Below are 18,074 nucleotides of genomic sequence, written 5' to 3' on the forward strand. Positions count from 1 at the left end.
TAAAGAGAGATGAATGGTGGATGGAACAAAGTGTGCTGGGTGGCGCAACCATTAAACATATAACATACAAGAATCGCATGCCTTCCTTGTATGACATGGAGATCTGAATTGCTGAATACCTGCTGTCGCCGAAAATGGAAAAAACGTGTATCCATCATCTAATGGTACATACATTAAAGACGTGATCGTGAATCTAAGATAGGGCACCTCCGTACGCACTCCTCCTGGGAGATGCTCTCCCCTGTTCTCCCGCTGCTCGCTCACAACTAGAGCACAGAAACATACGTCTTGGGAACAACGCCCTTGACCCGTCCCCCGTCCGGGGCTGGCACAAGCAGCTCGCACCACAGTTTGTCAAACGCCATGCCCTCGCGCGTGAGCTCGTACATCGAGCCCTTGGTGATCTCGATCTCGCCCGGCCCGAGCCGGTGGTCAGGTGGTGGGAAGGTGAATGTTGCGCTGACGAACATGCCACACCCGCCGTCAACAGGAGCGGTCGAGCTCCCAACCAGCCCGAGGATGTAGACGGGTACGAGACCCTCCTGTTCCTGGTTGGCGTCGAAGACACGGCGGACCTTGGCCCACCCGTTGCCGTCGAGGTCTGGCTCGAGGACGCGCACGATCTCGCCCTCGCTCAGCCCGAGCTCCAGTGTCCCTCCGGATGGATACGTTGAGCGCACGCGCGCGAGCTGGAACACGGGCTCTGGCACTAACGCCTCTGCGATCGCCGCGCGGTCAGCCTCTCCGTCCACACCGAAGAAGGGTGAGATTATCAACTCGTCGTCGCGCAGCGGTTCCACAGGCTGTCCTGCAGGTGTCGCCGTGCGCACCGCTACAGGCGCCCCGTGCGGGGCGTCGTACAGCGTCGAGCGGCGGAGCCTCAGCGCGCCAGAGGTAAGCGAGCGCCGAATGCGGCCACCATGCATGACCCGCCGCCGGCTCTTTAACCCCGTGCATTCGGGCTCGACGTGCAGCCCACAGGCCTTGTGTAATGCGATCCCGCAGTGGCGGCAGGAGAGCTCACTCTTGATCGGACTCCAGACCTTGTCGCCACACGCGTCACAGTGCAATGGTGTGGCGAACTGCCGCTCCTTGAAGTCGTGTGTCATCTCCGGGCGGGGGTTTGGTCCGAGCACGGCTTCGAGGCACGCCATCTCGGCTCTGGTGACCACGACGCGGCGCTCGACGCCGCCCAGGTCGCGGAGCACATTCATGCGCCGCTCCCACATCTCATCAGGGTCGCCAATGCCGCGGTTCGCGCCAAACTCGAGACATTTCCGTCGCACTCTCGCCAGTTCCTCGCCTGCTGTCAGCTACGATCCCGAGGGTTCAGCTCACGCTTTACGACTACCGGACCCTTGCTAAACCCGTCTGTCAAGGTGTTGAGCTCGTTCGACGCTGTGAGCCACCGGTTCACGAGCCACTTGCGGTCTTCGGCCGCGGCAGAGTCGAGCACGGCCTCCTCAGACTGTGCACTGGCTGGAGCCACGAAGGTGTAGCACTGGAGGGACGGGTGGGACAAGTCGACAGATGGCGGCTCTGTGGTGCTCGACGACTCAGACAGGCCGGGTGTCGACGCTTGCGAGATGGCCTGCTCCTCCTCGCTGCGGGCACTGGTCGTGTTCCACTCCAGGAAGCTGTCCTGGTCCCTGACCAAGTCGACAGCCGCGTAAGTCCCTTCGAGGCGAGAGATGACGTTGCCAAGGAGAGAGTAGTGTGCGCGATCTTCCTCGACATGGTGTCTGAGAAGCTCGAGCATCGAGTTCTGAAGGTGGCCATACAGCTGGCGCGCCTCTTCCCCCCAGCCTCCAAGTGCACCTCCTTCAGCAACGTCTCGACCACCACCACCCGCAGCGCCCTCGCCGGCCAGTGCGACGAGGTACGCCTTCTTCCTGTCCGAGCGGGTTCGGTCGAGCTCGGCAACGACTTTCTCGTTCTTGAGCCACTCTGAACCGACCTGAGGGCTGCTGCTGAGCTCCGGCGGTGTGCATTGCCGTAGCTTGACTTCGGCCGTGTGGTGCTCGCGCACAGCCGTCTCGTACTTGGCGCGCGCGTTGTCAACGCGCTGTCGGCCCTCCTCCCAGCGCCCGCGAATGTCCTTGTTCCATGCTCCGAGGCGGCGGGTGCTCTCCCCTCCGCGCCTCTCGAGACTCATCAACGGCTTGCCAAGATGGCTGGCCAGCGTGTCCTGACGCTTCACGAAGAGGTTGGCAACCGTCGTCATCTCGGCAAGGTGGGCCCGCATAGCGGCAGTCAGTGTTGTGGGTGGTGGCTTGCGAGCGCCGAGGGGAGGAGTGTTCACGATATCGAGGCGGGCTTCAAACTTCTTGACTGCGGCCTGCAGGGCACGCCCGTACTCGAGCTCAAGGCGACCGACGGTGTCGACAAACTCGCGGTAGTCGCGCGCTATTTCGAGCGTCTCGTTCAGGAGCGTCAGCGGCACGGGAAGTGTCGCACAGGCCGGTGGGAGGAATGCAGACCGCGACGGGTCATGGACCCACGGCTTGCCCTCGGGTCGCGGAAGCGCCGTGGGCAGCTCTTTCTGAATACGCGGGGGTTCCGACTGTGACATTGCGGAGTCATGGTTCTGAACTCGATCCCGCACGGCGTACTCGGACTGCGTTGTCTGTGGTGGAGGCAGGCTGTTCATTCGGACGCGTGGTCGCGGCGTCTCGGGGTTGCCTGAGCCTGAAGTTGACGAAAAAGAACGGCCAAAGATGCTGGGTGACATGGCTGTCGACGGCGCTGGGGTTGGATGCGAATTGCTGTGAGGAAGGGCAAACCGGGCGTGTGGCGACGCCGGGCGCGCTGATGTAGACGAAACTGGCGCGGTATTCGAGGGCACGCCGCGCGATAGCGGCGCGCTGTATGAGTGCGCTTGGCTGGCGTGGGTGGATTGGGTGTGAGAAGTGGCGTGTAGCGTGTGTGGTGTGTAGTGGGAGGTTTGATGATGAGAGGAGTGATGAGAGGGGTGGGAGGAGTGAGAGAGGTTGTGGGACGAAGGGATATGGCGGGACGAGGATGAGCGCGTGATGGCAGGGTTGGAGTCGTGGGAGTGGGAATTGTTGGAGGGGTGAGAGTGGGAAGAGGACGAGTTGTCGCTCGGTGTGGGCACAAGTATGCTGTGCGGATTCTTGATGCTCGGTAGCTGGCCATGGCTCTGGCTCCTGTTATGTAGCGACCTTCTTCTACTATAACTTGGTGGCTGGGGTTGGTGTAATCTGAGTGGGCCGGTATGTAGGAAGGCAGGGTATCCGCCGTCGATGCAGTTGAAGGCGCTAGGTGGGGCGAATGGGTCGTCGGCGCTGGGCGCCCAGGCAGCGTTGGCCATGGGTGGGATATGGGGATGTGGGGAATGTTTGGAGAGTGTGAGAGTGAGTGTGAGTGTGCGAAAGGATTGGTGGGTTGGGGGAAGATGCTGTTGGCTGGAAGAGAGGAGGCGATGGGAGGTGAACGAGTTGGGAGCAAGTCAACTTGTTTGTCACTGGATTCAAGGTGACGTGCGTGTTTGGTTTCCGTGATGAAGATCTGGTTGTCGTTGTCTAGGTGTCCGTGTGTCGCGAGGTCCGTGTGTATTCCGTGTTTGATCGTTGATCGACGATGAACAAGTTGCAAGAACAAGTGAAAGAGGACAATTCCAACGTTGGCTCGTTGGCTCGTTGGCTCGTTGGACAAGGCAAGTCAAAGAGAAGGTGAAGATGGAGTGATGTTGGAAGAATCAAAGCAATGCTTGAGTGGTGGGGTGGCGATGCAACCTGTAGTTGATTGCTAGTATGGTATGACTTGAATTCTAGGGTATTGTTGTATTCTTGGCACCACTCTCGTCGTTTAAACTGCTCATTTGCTCAGCGGCTTGGCGGCAATGTTATGCCCTTATGATGATGAGGCATCAGGATGACGGAATCGTTGAGCGATGCCCGAGACACGTGTTTGCTTGGACAAGTTTGTATTGTCGGAAGAACAACCGATAGGATTTGAGGCAGTGCAATAGTGATAGTGTCCGGTAGGGACAATACTGCGGACAACCAGACAAAGTTTAGATAGGAACACGATCGACGATTAAGACGATTGGAGATTGCAGGTAATCAGCTGACAACCATGTCTAATGTTGAGACTCCAATACACCCATGACTGAGCAACCTTGATACCAATGACCGAGAGGCTCTTGGTACCGACTTGAGAATCTTATACAGGATGTACAATGGTAGCACAGAAAAGTGACGACACGGCACATCTCGATCGCAGGCACGCACCCAGTTGCATCATAGCATCATACATAGCATCATACAAAGCATCATAGCATAGCATCCTTGGTAATTCTGTGCAGCGCCGTTCCATTCAGACTGACCTGGTTCAAGCATACGTAGACATGCTTGGCACTTGCGAATTGCTGGCTGTAAGATCATCGCAGCAGCTCCTTCCTAGCTCCCTATCCGCAGTAGTGCCTATAGATCAAGGGTTGATGATCCTGCGGGGGATGCCACGGGGGATGCGACTGGATGTGCAGCCGCACAAGCAGTGTCATAGAGCTGGGACGAGTAGCCCAAACTCCGGGGTGGGTGAGAATGCTGAATACGCACAACTACCACGTATACATTATCCCTTACAATACACTACCCCACCTCCACGGTACGGCGCTCGGTGATGACGACCTCGCGCCTGGCCTAGCGAAACGGGAATCCGCCCGAGTCGGTAAGCGTAAAGTCCTCCCAGAACCCATCGAGATTAAACCCAACGCCCATATCTTCAAATAGCGCACCCTGGTCGAGCCCAAACAGCCCCGGATCCGGCATTTCCACTGGCTTCTCAACAGGCTGCGGCTCAGGGGAGGGGAAGCGCGATGGCACGGCGCTCCCTAACTCCGTAAGCCGGCGCGCGAGCAGGCTCAGCATCCGCCCGAATCGGGACGCTGGGTGGTCCTTATCTGGCGATGCGTGAAGGAGCGCTGCGCACACCCGCTCAACTAACTCGGTGGTTCTGCCGTCAGTCTCCCATGCAGCACTGACTCACTTGACCATCTCGCCCTTGCCCGTCGCGCCAGAGTAGGCCGCCTTTAGCGCAAACGTCCCACTGTACGCAAAGTTGATCAAGTACCGGCTTGGGAGGTACTGGATTACACCCCTGTCGCCGAGGCGAATGCAGATGTGGAGGATCTCAGAAGCGGCGTCGATCGAATCGTAGATGAACAGCGCGTCGGGTGAGGTCGCGCTCCCCCGCGGGAAGATGGACCCTACCCCGTTCGGGCGCGGGCTCTCCCTCGCTGCGTCGGCACGTTCTTGTGCACGCTGGACGTGTGCCTGGAATGCAAAGGCCGCTACGTACAGCCGCACAAAGTGGAAGGTACACCAAGTGAGCTCGCGCGTGCTCTCCAACCGCCACTCCTTGTCCTTCCATGCAACAGTAAAGGAGTCAAGTGCACGGCGGAAGTGGTCGAGGTACTTGAAGTATTCGCCCTTCCTCACCAGGTTCTTCGTCCGTGTCGGTGTGGAGTACAGAATGTCGTGTGCGTTCGTCATGATTTGCGTGAGCTCTAGCGACGCTTGCATCAGCGACGCGCTGTCGTTCGCGTCCACCACCTCGCCTTGCATCATGTAGGGGAAGTTTACGCGGGCGGCCGCCTCGCCCGTCTGCGAGATGTCCGAGTAGCCCTGGAAACAGAGGGTCGGACCGCGGCTCCAGAATGCCAGGCCCGTACGCAGGCCTAGCGTCCGGTCGTAGAGGTAGCACCAGGTCCAGACGCCGCGCGCGCGCTCGAGGTCCGCATTGCGCTCGCTGTCTTCGAGCGCGAGCTGGTCCAGGCCCAGGCCGTACGCCGCACGGATCGCTGTGCCCGTAAGCGCCCATGCGCGCCGGTTCTCAAGGCCGTGCAGGCCCTGCGGTCCCTCCATTGCCGGTCCCGAAAACTCGGCAGAAGTCGGACTCTGACGCTCCCGTGGCAGGTTCTCCGCGAGGATCAGCACACCCTCGATGAAGCCGATGGACGGCTGCCAGCCCGCACACGCGTAGTCTGCCAGCACATCCCGTACTAGCGCATACGTCTTCTCGTGCACCTCCTTCATCCCTGGCGCCGCGTGGTGCCGGCTTGCCACGCACACGATCGCCGAGAGGAGGAACGGGTCGTCCTGTGCGAGCGCCGCGAGTTGTGTCTTGTTGTGCGGAATCCGCACCGTCTGGAAGATTGGCTGGGGTTAGCTATGCAAAGTAACGGATAGCTAGACTCACAAGAACCGGATGATGGTGTCGGAAGAACACCTGCACAAGCAGCTCGAGGCGGTGCTCATCCAGGACGCCACGGCGGACCAGCACAAACTCGTCCAGGTTCTGCCGGTGTGCGTCGTCTGCCCAAGACACGCGCTTACGTTCCAGCGCGCTCTCCTTCTCTTCAGTAGATCCGTCGCCGTCCGCGTCGGTCGCAGCCTTGGCGAGGATCTCAAGGGCGTCCGTCTCGTTGTTAAAGCTCGCGACGACGATGCGCCTCGTCGCGTCGGGTTCGCGCCGCCTGCGTGAACCTGTCGGGTTGTTGGGACTTGTTGTAGACGTCGACCCAAAGCTGCTACTCGTGGTGTTGGTGGGTGGGTCGACGTACGGTGAGGCCTTCTCGAAGCCCCCAAGGCCCATAGTCTCGTGCCAGGGCCGCAGCTCGTCGCCTGGCATCTGGGGCTGGCGGTGTATGTGGGGTGCTTGGGAGCTGGATCCGGTGTGTGTGGGATGGGTGCTGGAACCAGGTTCGGTGAGGTGGGTGGGAGTGGGATGGGTGCCGGATCCGGCGTGACTTTGATGGATACTTGCTCCGTGTGAGTGGGTACTTTCGCCTGCGCCATTTGCGGACGTCCCAAGACCCATACTCCCTCCATGTGCCGGATATACTTCAGGCTTGGCCTCCTCGTCGCCGTTCTTCCTGCGGCGTTTCTGGTGTTAGGTCATCCTGGGGACGGCCTTACGCTTGGGAGGAAGACGCAATTTCTCTGTTCGCGGCGGCAGCGGGTGCATGGTGGTTCAGAGGGGGCGTTGACATCGCCTAGGTCGCACTTGGCCTTGCGTAGGCGGCAGTGGACCTGTGGTTAGTGGTTCCAGGTGAGTAGGAGGAAGTTTGGAGGAAGGCGTCGGAGTGTGGAGGAGGGGACAAAGGGGAAAGGTTGGAGATGGGATTAGGAGGTTGATGAGAGGAGGAGGACAGGGAGGAGGGTAGAGGGGGGTAGGAGTTTAAGCAAGGTCCCGGATGGACGAGCTGAAGCGAAAGCGCACGAGATACCATCCACTAGCGACTCACACAAGCACGATACCCGCGCTTTGGGGTGCGATCCTCATCCTTCCGCTTCGGGGGAAGGGGTGCACTCTCCCGCGCACCGGCCATCAGCTCGTGCATCGACACGCCAGGCAGTGGCGAGAGTCGCGATGGCGGGTGTGAGAGGCGCATCGGGGTTGGGTGGGTGGGAGGGGCGGGGTTGTTCCGTTTCTGGCTTCGGGGCGGGAATAGTTGTGCCATCCAGGCGTCCAGGCGGAGAAGGAGGCGAGTCAAGAAGACCAAGTACGGGCGGATATACTACAGAGGCCTCGAGAGAGATTGAGAGGTACCTGATATCAATAAGGTGGAGATGTTAGAGGATCAGATGGTGGGGGGATACAAAGTTGGAGGCTTGAGAGCCAGCCAGAGCAGTGGCGGTACGGCAATCGACGCTGACTGCGGCTAACCGAGGCTTACGTAACGACCACTTTGTCCTTGGACTTATATGCTTCGTGCTCCTGCCCCTGCTCCTGCTTCATCACTTGTCTCTGCGTACCTTGGAATGCATCTCCAGTACGCAGGATACGGACTTTAGCTCACTACCTCTAGCATAGGTGCCCCGCTTTCGGACTCTGGTGGGGAGGGGAAAGGGTCGGGAAGACACGGCCCCGGCAATTGGCGGCGAATTGGGTGCGGCGGAGGCCGGGCCGGGCAACGCGGCCTCCCTTACATTGCCTCCCCCACTCAAGCCAACACATCGTGCACTTCTGCACATCGTAGCACTTGGCGATAATGATGACGGTGACGGTTGTCAGTTTGTCTGAGATAGATAACGCTACATGATGCCCCACCGAAGCCAGCCAAGTTGCATGATAACCAGCCCAACTCGGAGACGCATGTTTGGAGAGTTTGGCATCGTGACGGCTTGACAGCGAATATGCCACGGGAAGCCTGTTAGACTGACAGCCGTCCATACACCCTTACACCTCTTCACACTTTGCCGAGTTCCGCTTGTCGATGCAGCGATGAGCACTTCTCGCCGTGGTGAGGGAAGTCGAGCTCATACAATCTAATGTGCCTTGGATCGTTGTCCCGCTCCTCTTTCCTTACACGAGTCCTGCCTGCCGGGTTCTGTACCTCACAACCGGGGTTGGTTCATGCCAAGTTTGAGGGGCATTACGTCACCCTGCCGCTACCCTGCCCTGCTCCCTGCCCTGTCATCCGCAGACCAGATCAGCCCTTCCTGACATTCCCGGCCAGGTCCAACCATACAGCACACACTTTGCAGCACTTCGCCTCTCGCCCCAGCTTACATCCTGCTACATTTACAACGCGCCCGTGGTGCCGGGATGAATGAATGGCACTTGTGGATGAATAAAGGCGGCACTGACGCCAGCCTGACTGATGTCGAGCTTCGGTTAGCTACGGACATAGAGCGGGTGGAGACAAGGCGGGTCGCCCGGGATGCAACCTTAACCATCCGCCATGCTGCCCGTTTGACGTTAGGCAGTGATCGCTGATGCGGGCGTCGCAGTCAAGGACGCAGAACTCACGTTACTGAGCAGTGGCACCGACAGCCTGTCCGCCTGCGGCCCGGGCGAGGCGTTCCTCGGCAGCCTTGATCTGGGCCTCGAGCTCGGCGAGCTCGTTCTCGAGGTGGGGGATGAGCGACCGCCTGGCGTTAGAGAGTGTTGGCGATGTGTAGGATGGATGTCATCGCGAGATCGAGGATCCATCACAGGGAAGGAATGCAAGTGGGAACAGGCATGACAGGGGAGGCAAGCTGACGGATGTCAGGGCATGAGTGTGAGAACGTGCCCCGAAGACAGCGAGCACCCCCGGTGACAACATGTTCAAGGTGGCGAGTGGGAGAGTAGGTGACATACATGCCCGCGTACCCAGTCACCTCTGACCGAGTCCACTCCAGCGCATTGCTCGCTTAAGGGCTCCGGATCACTGACTACAGCCCACGGCGGTGTGGCGCGTACTGTTGACCTAACCGGTCGGCTACGCGCTGGACGTGGATCGTCGAGGATCACAACTGCGGATCTCGACCAACTCAAGCTCGCAGCTCCACACCTTCCCTCACCCACTTGCACAGCTCGACGACCACCTCCGGATTCGGTAGCCCACACCTGACTCACCGCTTCTGCAGGTTCCGCTCGAGCTCTGAAACGCCCTCCTTGTTACCGTTCTCCGTGAGCGTGGGCATAGTGCTGGCCGAAGCGGTCGGCCGCTGCTGCCCGCCAACGACGGCGTCCATGAGCGACGACGAGGATGAGTTGTCTAGGCTGGGAAGAGCGTAGCCGGGTTGGCGGCTTGGGTCAGTGCGTGTCTGGCGGAAGGACGGGGGGTGGGGTGTAAGACAAACTTGTTGATCATGTCGTTGCGGTTCATGTGAGAGAGAGAGAGCAAGATGTGTTGAATGGGAGCTGGGTAACTGGGAAACAGACGGAAGTGGTAGGTTGTCGTGTTGTGTGTTGTTGGGGTGGGTGGGTGTTGAGCGCTTGAAGAAAGCAGTGGCCGTAATAAGGCGTAATACTCTAGACGATACGATGGATGAGATGGTATTGTGCACTGGGCGCACGTTCCTTCCACAGGATACAGTAGGATACTACAAGAGTACAGGAGAGTGGCTAGGATAGGATGGCACACCACTTCCTTTAACTTTGGGTCTCGTCCACGTCCCTTTCACAGTCGGATACGCGTCGTTCACGTTCACACTGCCTCATCACCAACTGACCTGTCTGCATAGCCACCATGCATTGAGAGAGAGCAACCCGTAAACTCTGTTACCTCTTATCCTTGGGTGTAGAGGGCATGATGTAACCACTACTAGTTGAAAGGAGCGCAATTGGCAAGCCACCGCCACGATGGGAGAGTGACCAACAAAGGAAACTCGCGTCCCACCCTGTTTCACAATCCACGTGGCCAACATGGGGCTCCAAGACGCGTGACTTGACTACTGGCGAGGAACGCGACGCGTTTCACTTCTTAGCCAGTTGGCCAATTCTCCATCCACGGTCCATACGTCCACCACTGTCAGTCGTCGTTGGTTCGTGCACTCCATTCCCTCCTTTCGTTCACTCATCATGTCGAGATCCTCCGGCTCTGATCTCTTTCTCTGGTCGTCTCCGTATCAGCACACAAGCACAGGCCGTTTGACGTCATCTCTCACTGCCAGCTGCGAGCAGAACGCTCGCCAGGTCCAGGCTGATTCACGGATTGTAATCGATTGTGAGCCACCTACCCGTCACCAGAGGCTACTTATGGCGCGATGGCACGGGACTAGTACAAAGTTGCTCAGCTGCCGCCGCTATGACCATCTGACCATCCAGAGCCCAACTAGCTAACAACTGACCTCTCACACCACCTTCCCCGCACCACCGCGGGCTTGTCTCCCGACGCAACGAGCGCCTCGGTCTTGGGTACGAGAACCGCACGGACCTCCTCTCGCACGCGCTTCTTACGACCATGCTCCATACCTCTGGCAATGCTCATCACTGACCGATATGGTAACCGACATTAGGTTCACTGATGTCCACTGTTGTCGCAGCGGTGGACGCGACCCCCCCACAATTCCACAACTAACTCTGGCTGCGTAACATGTGCAGACGGGTGCCAGCCCTGACTATACTGATCTGGCCTCCAACTAGTGCGAAGACAGATTCGAGGATTAGCATTCATGTTCATCAAGCGCCCGATTGCTGCATGACCGAGCAGGTTCGCGACGGCTGCTTGGGGTGGGCGCTACTGATAGGTGGGTCATGCAGAGCATGACTTAAGGCGAGCAAGTCGCTCGCCGACGCCCGCGTCTTCTTCATCATCTCACCTATCTGATAACGTTAACCAGCAGCACCATTGTTCACTCGTGTTTCCGTGTTGCAGATACAACCCTGCTCCAACTCGGTTACTCGCACCGTCGCACCCACTCGCACCGTGTCGACCCCAATATGGACAATGATGACGTCAAGTCGTGGCTCGGTGGCCTTGACGTGAGTCGCGCGTCGCAAGCGGCCCCGGGCCCTGTGAATCAACTGACGCCAAGGACGCCGCCATGCTCACACCGTACCAGGCGCCTCTTCCAGAGACTGCCCTCGGGGCGGACGAATTTGTGAGTGTTCCCACTAGTACCCAGCTCAAATCGGTCCATCGGGCCAGGACCCTCATATCACCTTTGGGTGGTGGCGAGCTGACGATAGCTGGGCGATCCCCCTTGGGTAGGACTTGATATGTCAACAACCCCTTCCCACCCCTGGTCTACGCAACTCGCAGACGGGACCTTGGTTCCTTTCGATTCTACAACTCTTTCTAATCCGAGTGAGTGGCCTTATCCTGTGGCTCTTCTTCACCGCGTAAACACTTGCTAACGTTGGAGGCGGCCAATTCCCACATCCACTCTCACACACTCTCGGCTTGTTAACACCATTTTCTTCTCCAACCAGCAGCTCTGGTTTTGGGGATGCTCTACCTACGATTGATCCGCGAGTGCTGTGTCGAGGGGCGCAAAAGACACACTACAACGACAGGGGCTTCTGGTATGTGTGGTGATCCCTTTACTCGCACCCGTACCCCTCCCTTGTCAGTGTGGATTGTACACTGTACACTGTACAGCGTGGAGTTTAGAAACTTACTGAGTAATGGTGCTCGAGTCAGCACATGATCTTCCCCTCCGTTACCACCCTCCCCCCCCCCAAACACACACAACAAACTTTCATCACAACATGCACCTCTCGTCTCTTCTATAAATCTTCTCACCTCAGTAACCTCATGCCCTACTTTGACAACTCCAATCGCCCCCGTACTCCTCCAATGGACCCAAACCGCTGCCGTTCACTGCCTTCGCTGGCCACGCAGCTCGGTCCGTACGTCCACCCCAACACCAACGGGGGCAATGGTATGGGACCACCATCGCCGAGCGACTTTCTCTTCCATGGACCCAAGCTCCCGCCCATTGACTCATGCCGCGAACTAGCCGTACGTACCCTCTGACGATGTATGAGGTGATGCGCTGACATCAGTCGCCGCTCAACCCCAAGAAACGCAAGCTCGACCCACCATCGCCCACACACAGTGTGGGAAAGCCCTTGCGCCCTCTGCCCCTCCCCCACCGCTATGAACAGTACGCGTTCAAACCCAAGTGCCCATCCACTGCATCGTCGTCTACCCGCTCCACCATCCAGCGCCGCGATGGCATGCCCCTCGCACCCATGCGGCGGCTCGACCTGAGTGACGACCAGGACGATATGCACGATGGTGAGGACGAGATGGACCAGGATGACGTGGACGGTGACGAGCTGGACAGCGCGGACGAGAGCGCCGATCACAAGAGTCCGCGTGACCCGCCCTTTCGCCAAGTCACGCCCAGTGATGCGTCGGTCGAGCTCGACGACGACTACATTCCTCTTAGCAGTATCCGCTCTCGCGCAATCGGGCGTAGTAAGCATCCTCGCAAGGTGGCCAAGCCCAACCCCAAGCCGGTGCCAAAACCCAAGGCGCCCAAGGCCAAGATTCCCGAAAACAAGGCGACGGAGACGAAGAAGACGAAGCTTACCCGCGGCGCTGCGGGTGAACGCCGCATGTCCCAGAACCGCTCGTGAGATTACTCTCCCACTGTAAACTGACAACAGGGCGCAGAAGAAATACAGGGACAAGAACAAACGGCTCGCTGATCTGGTGAGCTCAGTCCTCCAAACAAGCTAACTTCAGCGGTCCGACTTCAATCTCGCCACGATCCAGGCGACCAGCGAATACAAGGCTGGCAATATCACGGGCGACGAAGCGATGGAGCGTCTGACGAACGCATCAGACTACTTCCGTACAGAGATGACAGGTGAGATCCGCAGTCCGAAACAGCTCACCGCAGCCACCTGCAGCATGACCGGCCAGCGGCTCGAAGAGGAGATCACCGAGATGGACGAGTAGCCTGTGCATCTCTCAGCCAACTTCCCCAACTACATATCATCCCCTCTTGATCTGTCCAGAACACTCATCTGTCCAGAACACTCGTACACCCATTGTCATTGTAAACAACAGAGGATGCCAAAGTGCCACTATGGAAGGACGGAAGCAAATTAACCGGCTGGCTCAGCCACTTCCAACATTGACGCAACCCCACTTTGTTATTAGTCCATCGCCCACAGGTCATCCGCCATGGTCGACGTCCAAACACCCGTGGCTTCCACGCCTGAGCAAGCCGAGAGCTCGCGCGAGGGTCTGCGCCGCATGCAGCGCTTAAGCGAGGCTGCGCGAGTCAAAGTGAATCCGTATGTCTTTATATCCTTGCCATCCATCTCCCCTCCCTTTCCGCACTCCTCTCTCTTTTCTTGCCCGTCATGGCACTCACTCATCCTAGCCACGTTGGCACCTTCCATCCCTCTACCTCGGCGCTCGTGTACCCGCCCACGTCGTCGCGACGACACCACGTCGTGACCTCGGTTTTTGGAAACGTCCAGCCTCGCGCAGTCCCCATGAGTCGGTTCTTCCAGGCTGCCTCGGCCATCGAGATATCGCCCGACGGCGCGTGGATGACAGCTGTCCACGCGAGTGGACCAACGATGCGGCCAGAAATCAGCGAGGGTGGCCGCGTTGTCGTCTACAGCTCCTCCGTTCTTGACCCCTCAACTACCCTTGGATCGTTCATGCCGATGTGCAACTTCCCCCTCTCGTCCTCCTTCTTGGACATGATGTACGTCTATCCTCCTCGCACGCGCCTCGGGCCAGGTGGTGCCGAGGCTGCACCTGCCCTCGGGCCCGTTCCCCCGGCGGGACATAGCGCCGCGAAGAGCCGCGGACCGACATTGGTTGTCCTCACCAGCGAGCTCGTGTACCTCTTCCATCCGCATCCGCTACCGGGGAACGTCACGCTCGACACCCAATCATCCCACTCCATCCCCACCGGCAGCGTCAGTGCCACTGGCAGCGGTGCTACAGCACCTCTCAACTGGACCATCAACGCCCTTCGATGCTCTCTCGGCGCGCGTAGCTATGCCGACATCGCCAACCCTGGCCCAACGACCAGCAGCTACCGCGCGCAACGTGGATGGATCGGTATGGTCGGCGGCAGCGATGGCGTGTGGGCCGCGGTGGAGCGTAACGGCGAGCTCAGCATCATCCGGATCGACATCGGCCTTGACGCGAACAACATTCCCTGTACGTCCAGCTTTGTGGATCGTACGAAGCTGACCCCAGTCCTGGCTACGACGCCGCTGCCGGCGCTCCCCAGGCTTCGGCCGCCACCGTTTGCTGAGACGACGGTCGTGCCCGACGCGTTCCTAGAGCACGTCGTCTTCGTGCCCCTCAAGGACGGGACTGCGAATGGGAGTGTCGATTCTGGGCCGTCTGACCCTGGCGTCACTGTGGTGCGGGTCTATCGCGACGCAGACTGCTCAGGGGCACCGAACTCGCCGCCGCGCCTGCGCACGCGCTTTGAGCAGTGCGAGTTGCGACACCGCGCAGTGACGCTCGCCGAGGGGTTCAAAGACCTCGGCCCAGCAACGGACGCGGCGACGCCATTAGATTGGGTTCCGTCGCATGCGCGGACGGCCTCCATCTCCCCAGAGGGCACGACTTTGCTCGCGCTGGCGCCGCTACCAGACGTGCCGCCCCACACCCTCGCACTCGCACTCGTCAGCTCCGGCTCGGGGCTGGTGCTGACGCATGTCAACCTCGTCCCGCCTTCCGAGGGTGACACTGACGGCACAGGCCCGCCACGATGGCACGCACTGACGGGCGAAGAGCGGGTTGTGGAACCCGCCGCCGCTTTCGGGCCCACGGGCGAGATAAGCCTCGCCCCGAGCCAAGGTACGCGGCGCGGCGAAATGGGCCTTGTTGGCGTCTTCTCCTCCTCTACGCCGCGGTTAGTGCCGAGTCCTCGTCTCGGCACTCCTGCCAGCCCAAGCGAGTCGCTCAAAGCGACGGCGAAACGCGCTGCGCGTTCCGTCGAACTCGCTGTCGTTCAGGGCGTGGACTGGAGCGATGCTGTGCGCGCCGCCTTTGCGATCGTGGCTGCGCACGAGGGACCGGAGCTCGCGGCCGCGATCCTCGAGCAGGCTTTAAGCACGTTCATCAAGCACTCGCGGTCCTATGTCCCCCACATTCTCCGCCTGCAGGTGGCTGTTTGGGCGCTCACCGATGACCCGCGACGCGAGCTGTCCTCCGAGCTTCTGCGCATCGCCGAGGCGAGCCAGGCATTCTACCTCTGCGGCGAGGAGAGGGATGGCGCGGTGGCGTTCGACCTAGACTCGGTGTGGAACCTGGTCGACATATACGAGTGGGGCCTGAGCGTGCTGGGCCAGACGATGCGGGATGCGGTCGCCGAGCGCGCGTACAGCGAGTGGGCGCCGACCGAGCCGCGCACCGAGGGCTCTTCGCGGTTACTGTACATCGCCAACCCTCTCCTTCGGCGCATACTAGCGCATTTCATTGCACTGCTCGACGCCTTTGCCAAGTTCACCACGTCGTTGGACCGCCCCATCCGTGCGCCCGAATCGAGTCAGGGGATGGGCCGGAGCGCACAGGCGACCTCGGTTGCCGCCTCGCGCGTCCTCGATGCGGGGGCGCGCGAGGGCGTAGACCTCAAGGCATGGGCCGACTTCCTCTCGACAGTCGGCAAGGGTCCGCGCCCCTCCGATGCGGACACGTGCGCCTCCCTCCTCTGCCTCGACGTCGGCCCGATTGCGTCGCTCCTGCCCACTGCGCTGTCGTCCATGCCGACGTCTTCAGCATTATTCGCGCCCGCCGCCGCCGCCGAGCCCATCCCGCGCGACGGCGCGACGTGTGCGGCGCTCGGCGAGCGGCCGACCGCCGTATGTGATCGTTGTGGCGCGCGGACGGTCCTGATCGCCAACAACGTTATGCGCGGGGGATTGCCGTCGCCATGGGCGGCGTGGAGGCGGACTTGGATGGCGGGTTGTATGTGTGGCGGCAGCTGGATGCGGCAGCACTTGGATGCGCCGGCCGGCCTGCGGGCGAGGTAAAGTGGTGAGGCTAGGATATGCATGGATGCTGCTCTTCTTCTGTCTCGCTGCTCTTCTTCTGTCTCGCTGCTCTTCTTCTGTCTCGCTGCTCTTCCATCTATGAGTCTCTCTCTTTGCGCCCCGGCTCGGAAATACGTCTGAATGCGGATATACCCACTTTGCCACGCGAATCTGCCTCCGCACCTTGCCACCCGTGCCTGACGAGTTCTCCTCGAAATCTTCGCTCACCACTACTCCTAACAACATCGCAACAAGCCAACTAGCCAACTAGCCATGGCCACCACCGCCCGCGACCCCGCCCTCGTATCGGCGCTAACTGCGCGCAACGCAACTTTTGCGACGCTCCTTTCTCTCATTCCGCAGCAGTACTATGTCGGTCCGAGCGAGGAACAGCTCGACAGCCGCTGGATGAAGAACAAGAAGCGCAAGACGGGCGATGAGATCAAGGAGCACAAGCGTCGGGCGAAGCAGGAGAAGGTGAGCGAGAGATTTGTCCGTTACGCCCGGGCAGCGGGCGTAGAGGCCGTGGCGAGTGCGAGAGTAGCGACGAACGCATCTAGTTGCTGACCCCAGCTCGACCCCTCGAACCTCACTACAGCTGTCGACGATGTCTCCATTGAGGCTGAGGAGGACGTCCCTGCTGTCGCCTCCCTCCCAGCCCCTCTTCCACCTGCTGCATCGATTGGCGACCTCCGTGAGCGCATGCGTGCCAAGCTCGACAGGTTTAAGCGGAACCGCGGGTTCGAGGATCCGCAGAGTCGCGATGCGCTCGAGGCAGCGGCGAGGCAGAGGCGTGGAGAGATGCGTGACAAGCGGCGTAAGGAGAGAAAGGAGGCGATTAAGCGGCAGCGGGAGGAGGTTAATGCCAAGCCGGCCAAGGTGAGTTTACGTGAGCGCGCGTAGCGTGTGCTTGGTCTTGGGGTTGAGAGGTTACTTGGTGGGCTTGTTGGACTTGCTAACGCCAGACCCAACTGATTGTCCCCGAGACCCGCCGGGCCGTGGACGACGTAATCCTACCCTCGGTCGCCCTCCCCTCGTCCAAAACCACAAAGGTGCCACTCAAGAAGCTCGCCAACCCGTCTCAAGCCCTTGCCCATCTTGAGAAACACAACTCGAAGATCTCCCAACTCCCCGAGGACAAGCGCAAGGCTGCGCTTGAGCGCGATCTGTGGGCCAAGGCTGAGGCCCGGGCTGCCGGAACCAAGATTGCCGACGAGGAAAAGGTCCTCAAGAAGGCCGTAAAGCGCGAGGAGAAACGGAAGGCCAAGTCGGGCAAGGCGTGGAGTGAGCGCAAGGTCCAACTTGAGCGTTCCGAGGCGGCCAAGATCGCAAAGAGGAACGACAACCTCGCAAGTAGGGCTGAGGGAAAGCGGAATAAGCGGATGGGCATCAAGCCTAAGGAGAAGGAGAAGGGCAAGGGCAAGGGGACGCCTGGGTTTGGTGGTAAGAAGGGTGGCAAGGGTGACAAGGAGGGCAAGGAGTGGAAGGAGGGCGGCAAGGGCAAGGGCAAGGGCAAGGGAGGGATGGATAAGAAGGCGCGGGCTGGGGCCAAGGCATAGTTTGTGCATGTATTCCTTAGACTTTGCAACGACGCTACAAACTCCGCGGGCTGATTCTGACAGCCGAAGGGAGTGATGTTGTCGCATGCAGCAATCAACCGGCGTAGATACTATGGCAATCTCCATCTCGGCCCGAGACGACCCCATGCGGTACCATTCCTGCCACTAGACCTGGGTGCCAACCATGACTTGCACAGGCAAGTTGTAGCTGATGATTCATTGAACACTGGTCTGGTGGGAGACTGTGCTGGTTTCATGCTGTATTGTGAACAGCGCTGTGGTCGGTGACTGTTTCGTACGGTGGTCCAAAGT

At 59.7% G+C, this 18,074-nt stretch overlaps 6 protein-coding genes across 6 annotated transcripts; 3 read left to right on the forward strand and 3 right to left on the reverse strand.

The window, feature by feature from the left end:
- Window positions 1-266: 266 nt before the first annotated feature.
- bzz1 (uncharacterized protein) lies at window positions 267-2,572 on the reverse strand (the record flags this gene model as incomplete). The annotated part of the gene is made up of 2 exons (XM_060598151.1): window positions 267-1,303; window positions 1,339-2,572. 2 exons carry the CDS (start codon window positions 2,570-2,572, stop codon window positions 267-269), a joined length of 2,271 nt encoding a protein of 756 aa, XP_060454973.1.
- A 2,092-nt stretch (window positions 2,573-4,664) lies between these two features.
- CcaverHIS019_0210700 (uncharacterized protein) lies at window positions 4,665-7,417 on the reverse strand (the record flags this gene model as incomplete). The annotated part of the gene is made up of 5 exons (XM_060598152.1): window positions 4,665-4,977; window positions 5,011-6,182; window positions 6,223-6,909; window positions 6,942-7,055; window positions 7,271-7,417. 5 exons carry the CDS (start codon window positions 7,415-7,417, stop codon window positions 4,665-4,667), a joined length of 2,433 nt encoding a protein of 810 aa, XP_060454974.1.
- A 1,362-nt stretch (window positions 7,418-8,779) lies between these two features.
- CcaverHIS019_0210710 (uncharacterized protein) lies at window positions 8,780-9,622 on the reverse strand (the record flags this gene model as incomplete). The annotated part of the gene is made up of 3 exons (XM_060598153.1): window positions 8,780-8,900; window positions 9,370-9,543; window positions 9,597-9,622. The coding sequence occupies 3 exons, from the start codon at window positions 9,620-9,622 to the stop codon at window positions 8,780-8,782; spliced, it is 321 nt and encodes a 106-aa protein (XP_060454975.1).
- Window positions 9,623-11,178: 1,556 nt separating this feature from the next.
- Window positions 11,179-13,150, forward strand: CcaverHIS019_0210720 (uncharacterized protein; the record flags this gene model as incomplete). The annotated part of the gene is made up of 7 exons (XM_060598154.1): window positions 11,179-11,220; window positions 11,274-11,339; window positions 12,083-12,202; window positions 12,247-12,821; window positions 12,856-12,901; window positions 12,935-13,058; window positions 13,092-13,150. The coding sequence occupies 7 exons, from the start codon at window positions 11,179-11,181 to the stop codon at window positions 13,148-13,150; spliced, it is 1,032 nt and encodes a 343-aa protein (XP_060454976.1).
- A 228-nt stretch (window positions 13,151-13,378) lies between these two features.
- Window positions 13,379-16,203, forward strand: CcaverHIS019_0210730 (uncharacterized protein; the record flags this gene model as incomplete). Its single annotated transcript, XM_060598155.1, has 3 exons — window positions 13,379-13,491; window positions 13,581-14,377; window positions 14,417-16,203. 3 exons carry the CDS (start codon window positions 13,379-13,381, stop codon window positions 16,201-16,203), a joined length of 2,697 nt encoding a protein of 898 aa, XP_060454977.1.
- Window positions 16,204-16,476: 273 nt separating this feature from the next.
- On the forward strand, window positions 16,477-17,762 carry CcaverHIS019_0210740 (uncharacterized protein; the record flags this gene model as incomplete). The annotated part of the gene is made up of 3 exons (XM_060598157.1): window positions 16,477-16,680; window positions 16,777-17,082; window positions 17,169-17,762. 3 exons carry the CDS (start codon window positions 16,477-16,479, stop codon window positions 17,760-17,762), a joined length of 1,104 nt encoding a protein of 367 aa, XP_060454978.1.
- Window positions 17,763-18,074: the final 312 nt, after the last annotated feature.

The sequence above is a fragment of the Cutaneotrichosporon cavernicola genome (genome assembly GCF_030864355.1).
Source record: "Cutaneotrichosporon cavernicola HIS019 DNA, chromosome: 2".
In the NCBI taxonomy this organism is placed as follows: Eukaryota; Fungi; Basidiomycota; class Tremellomycetes; order Trichosporonales; family Trichosporonaceae; genus Cutaneotrichosporon; species Cutaneotrichosporon cavernicola.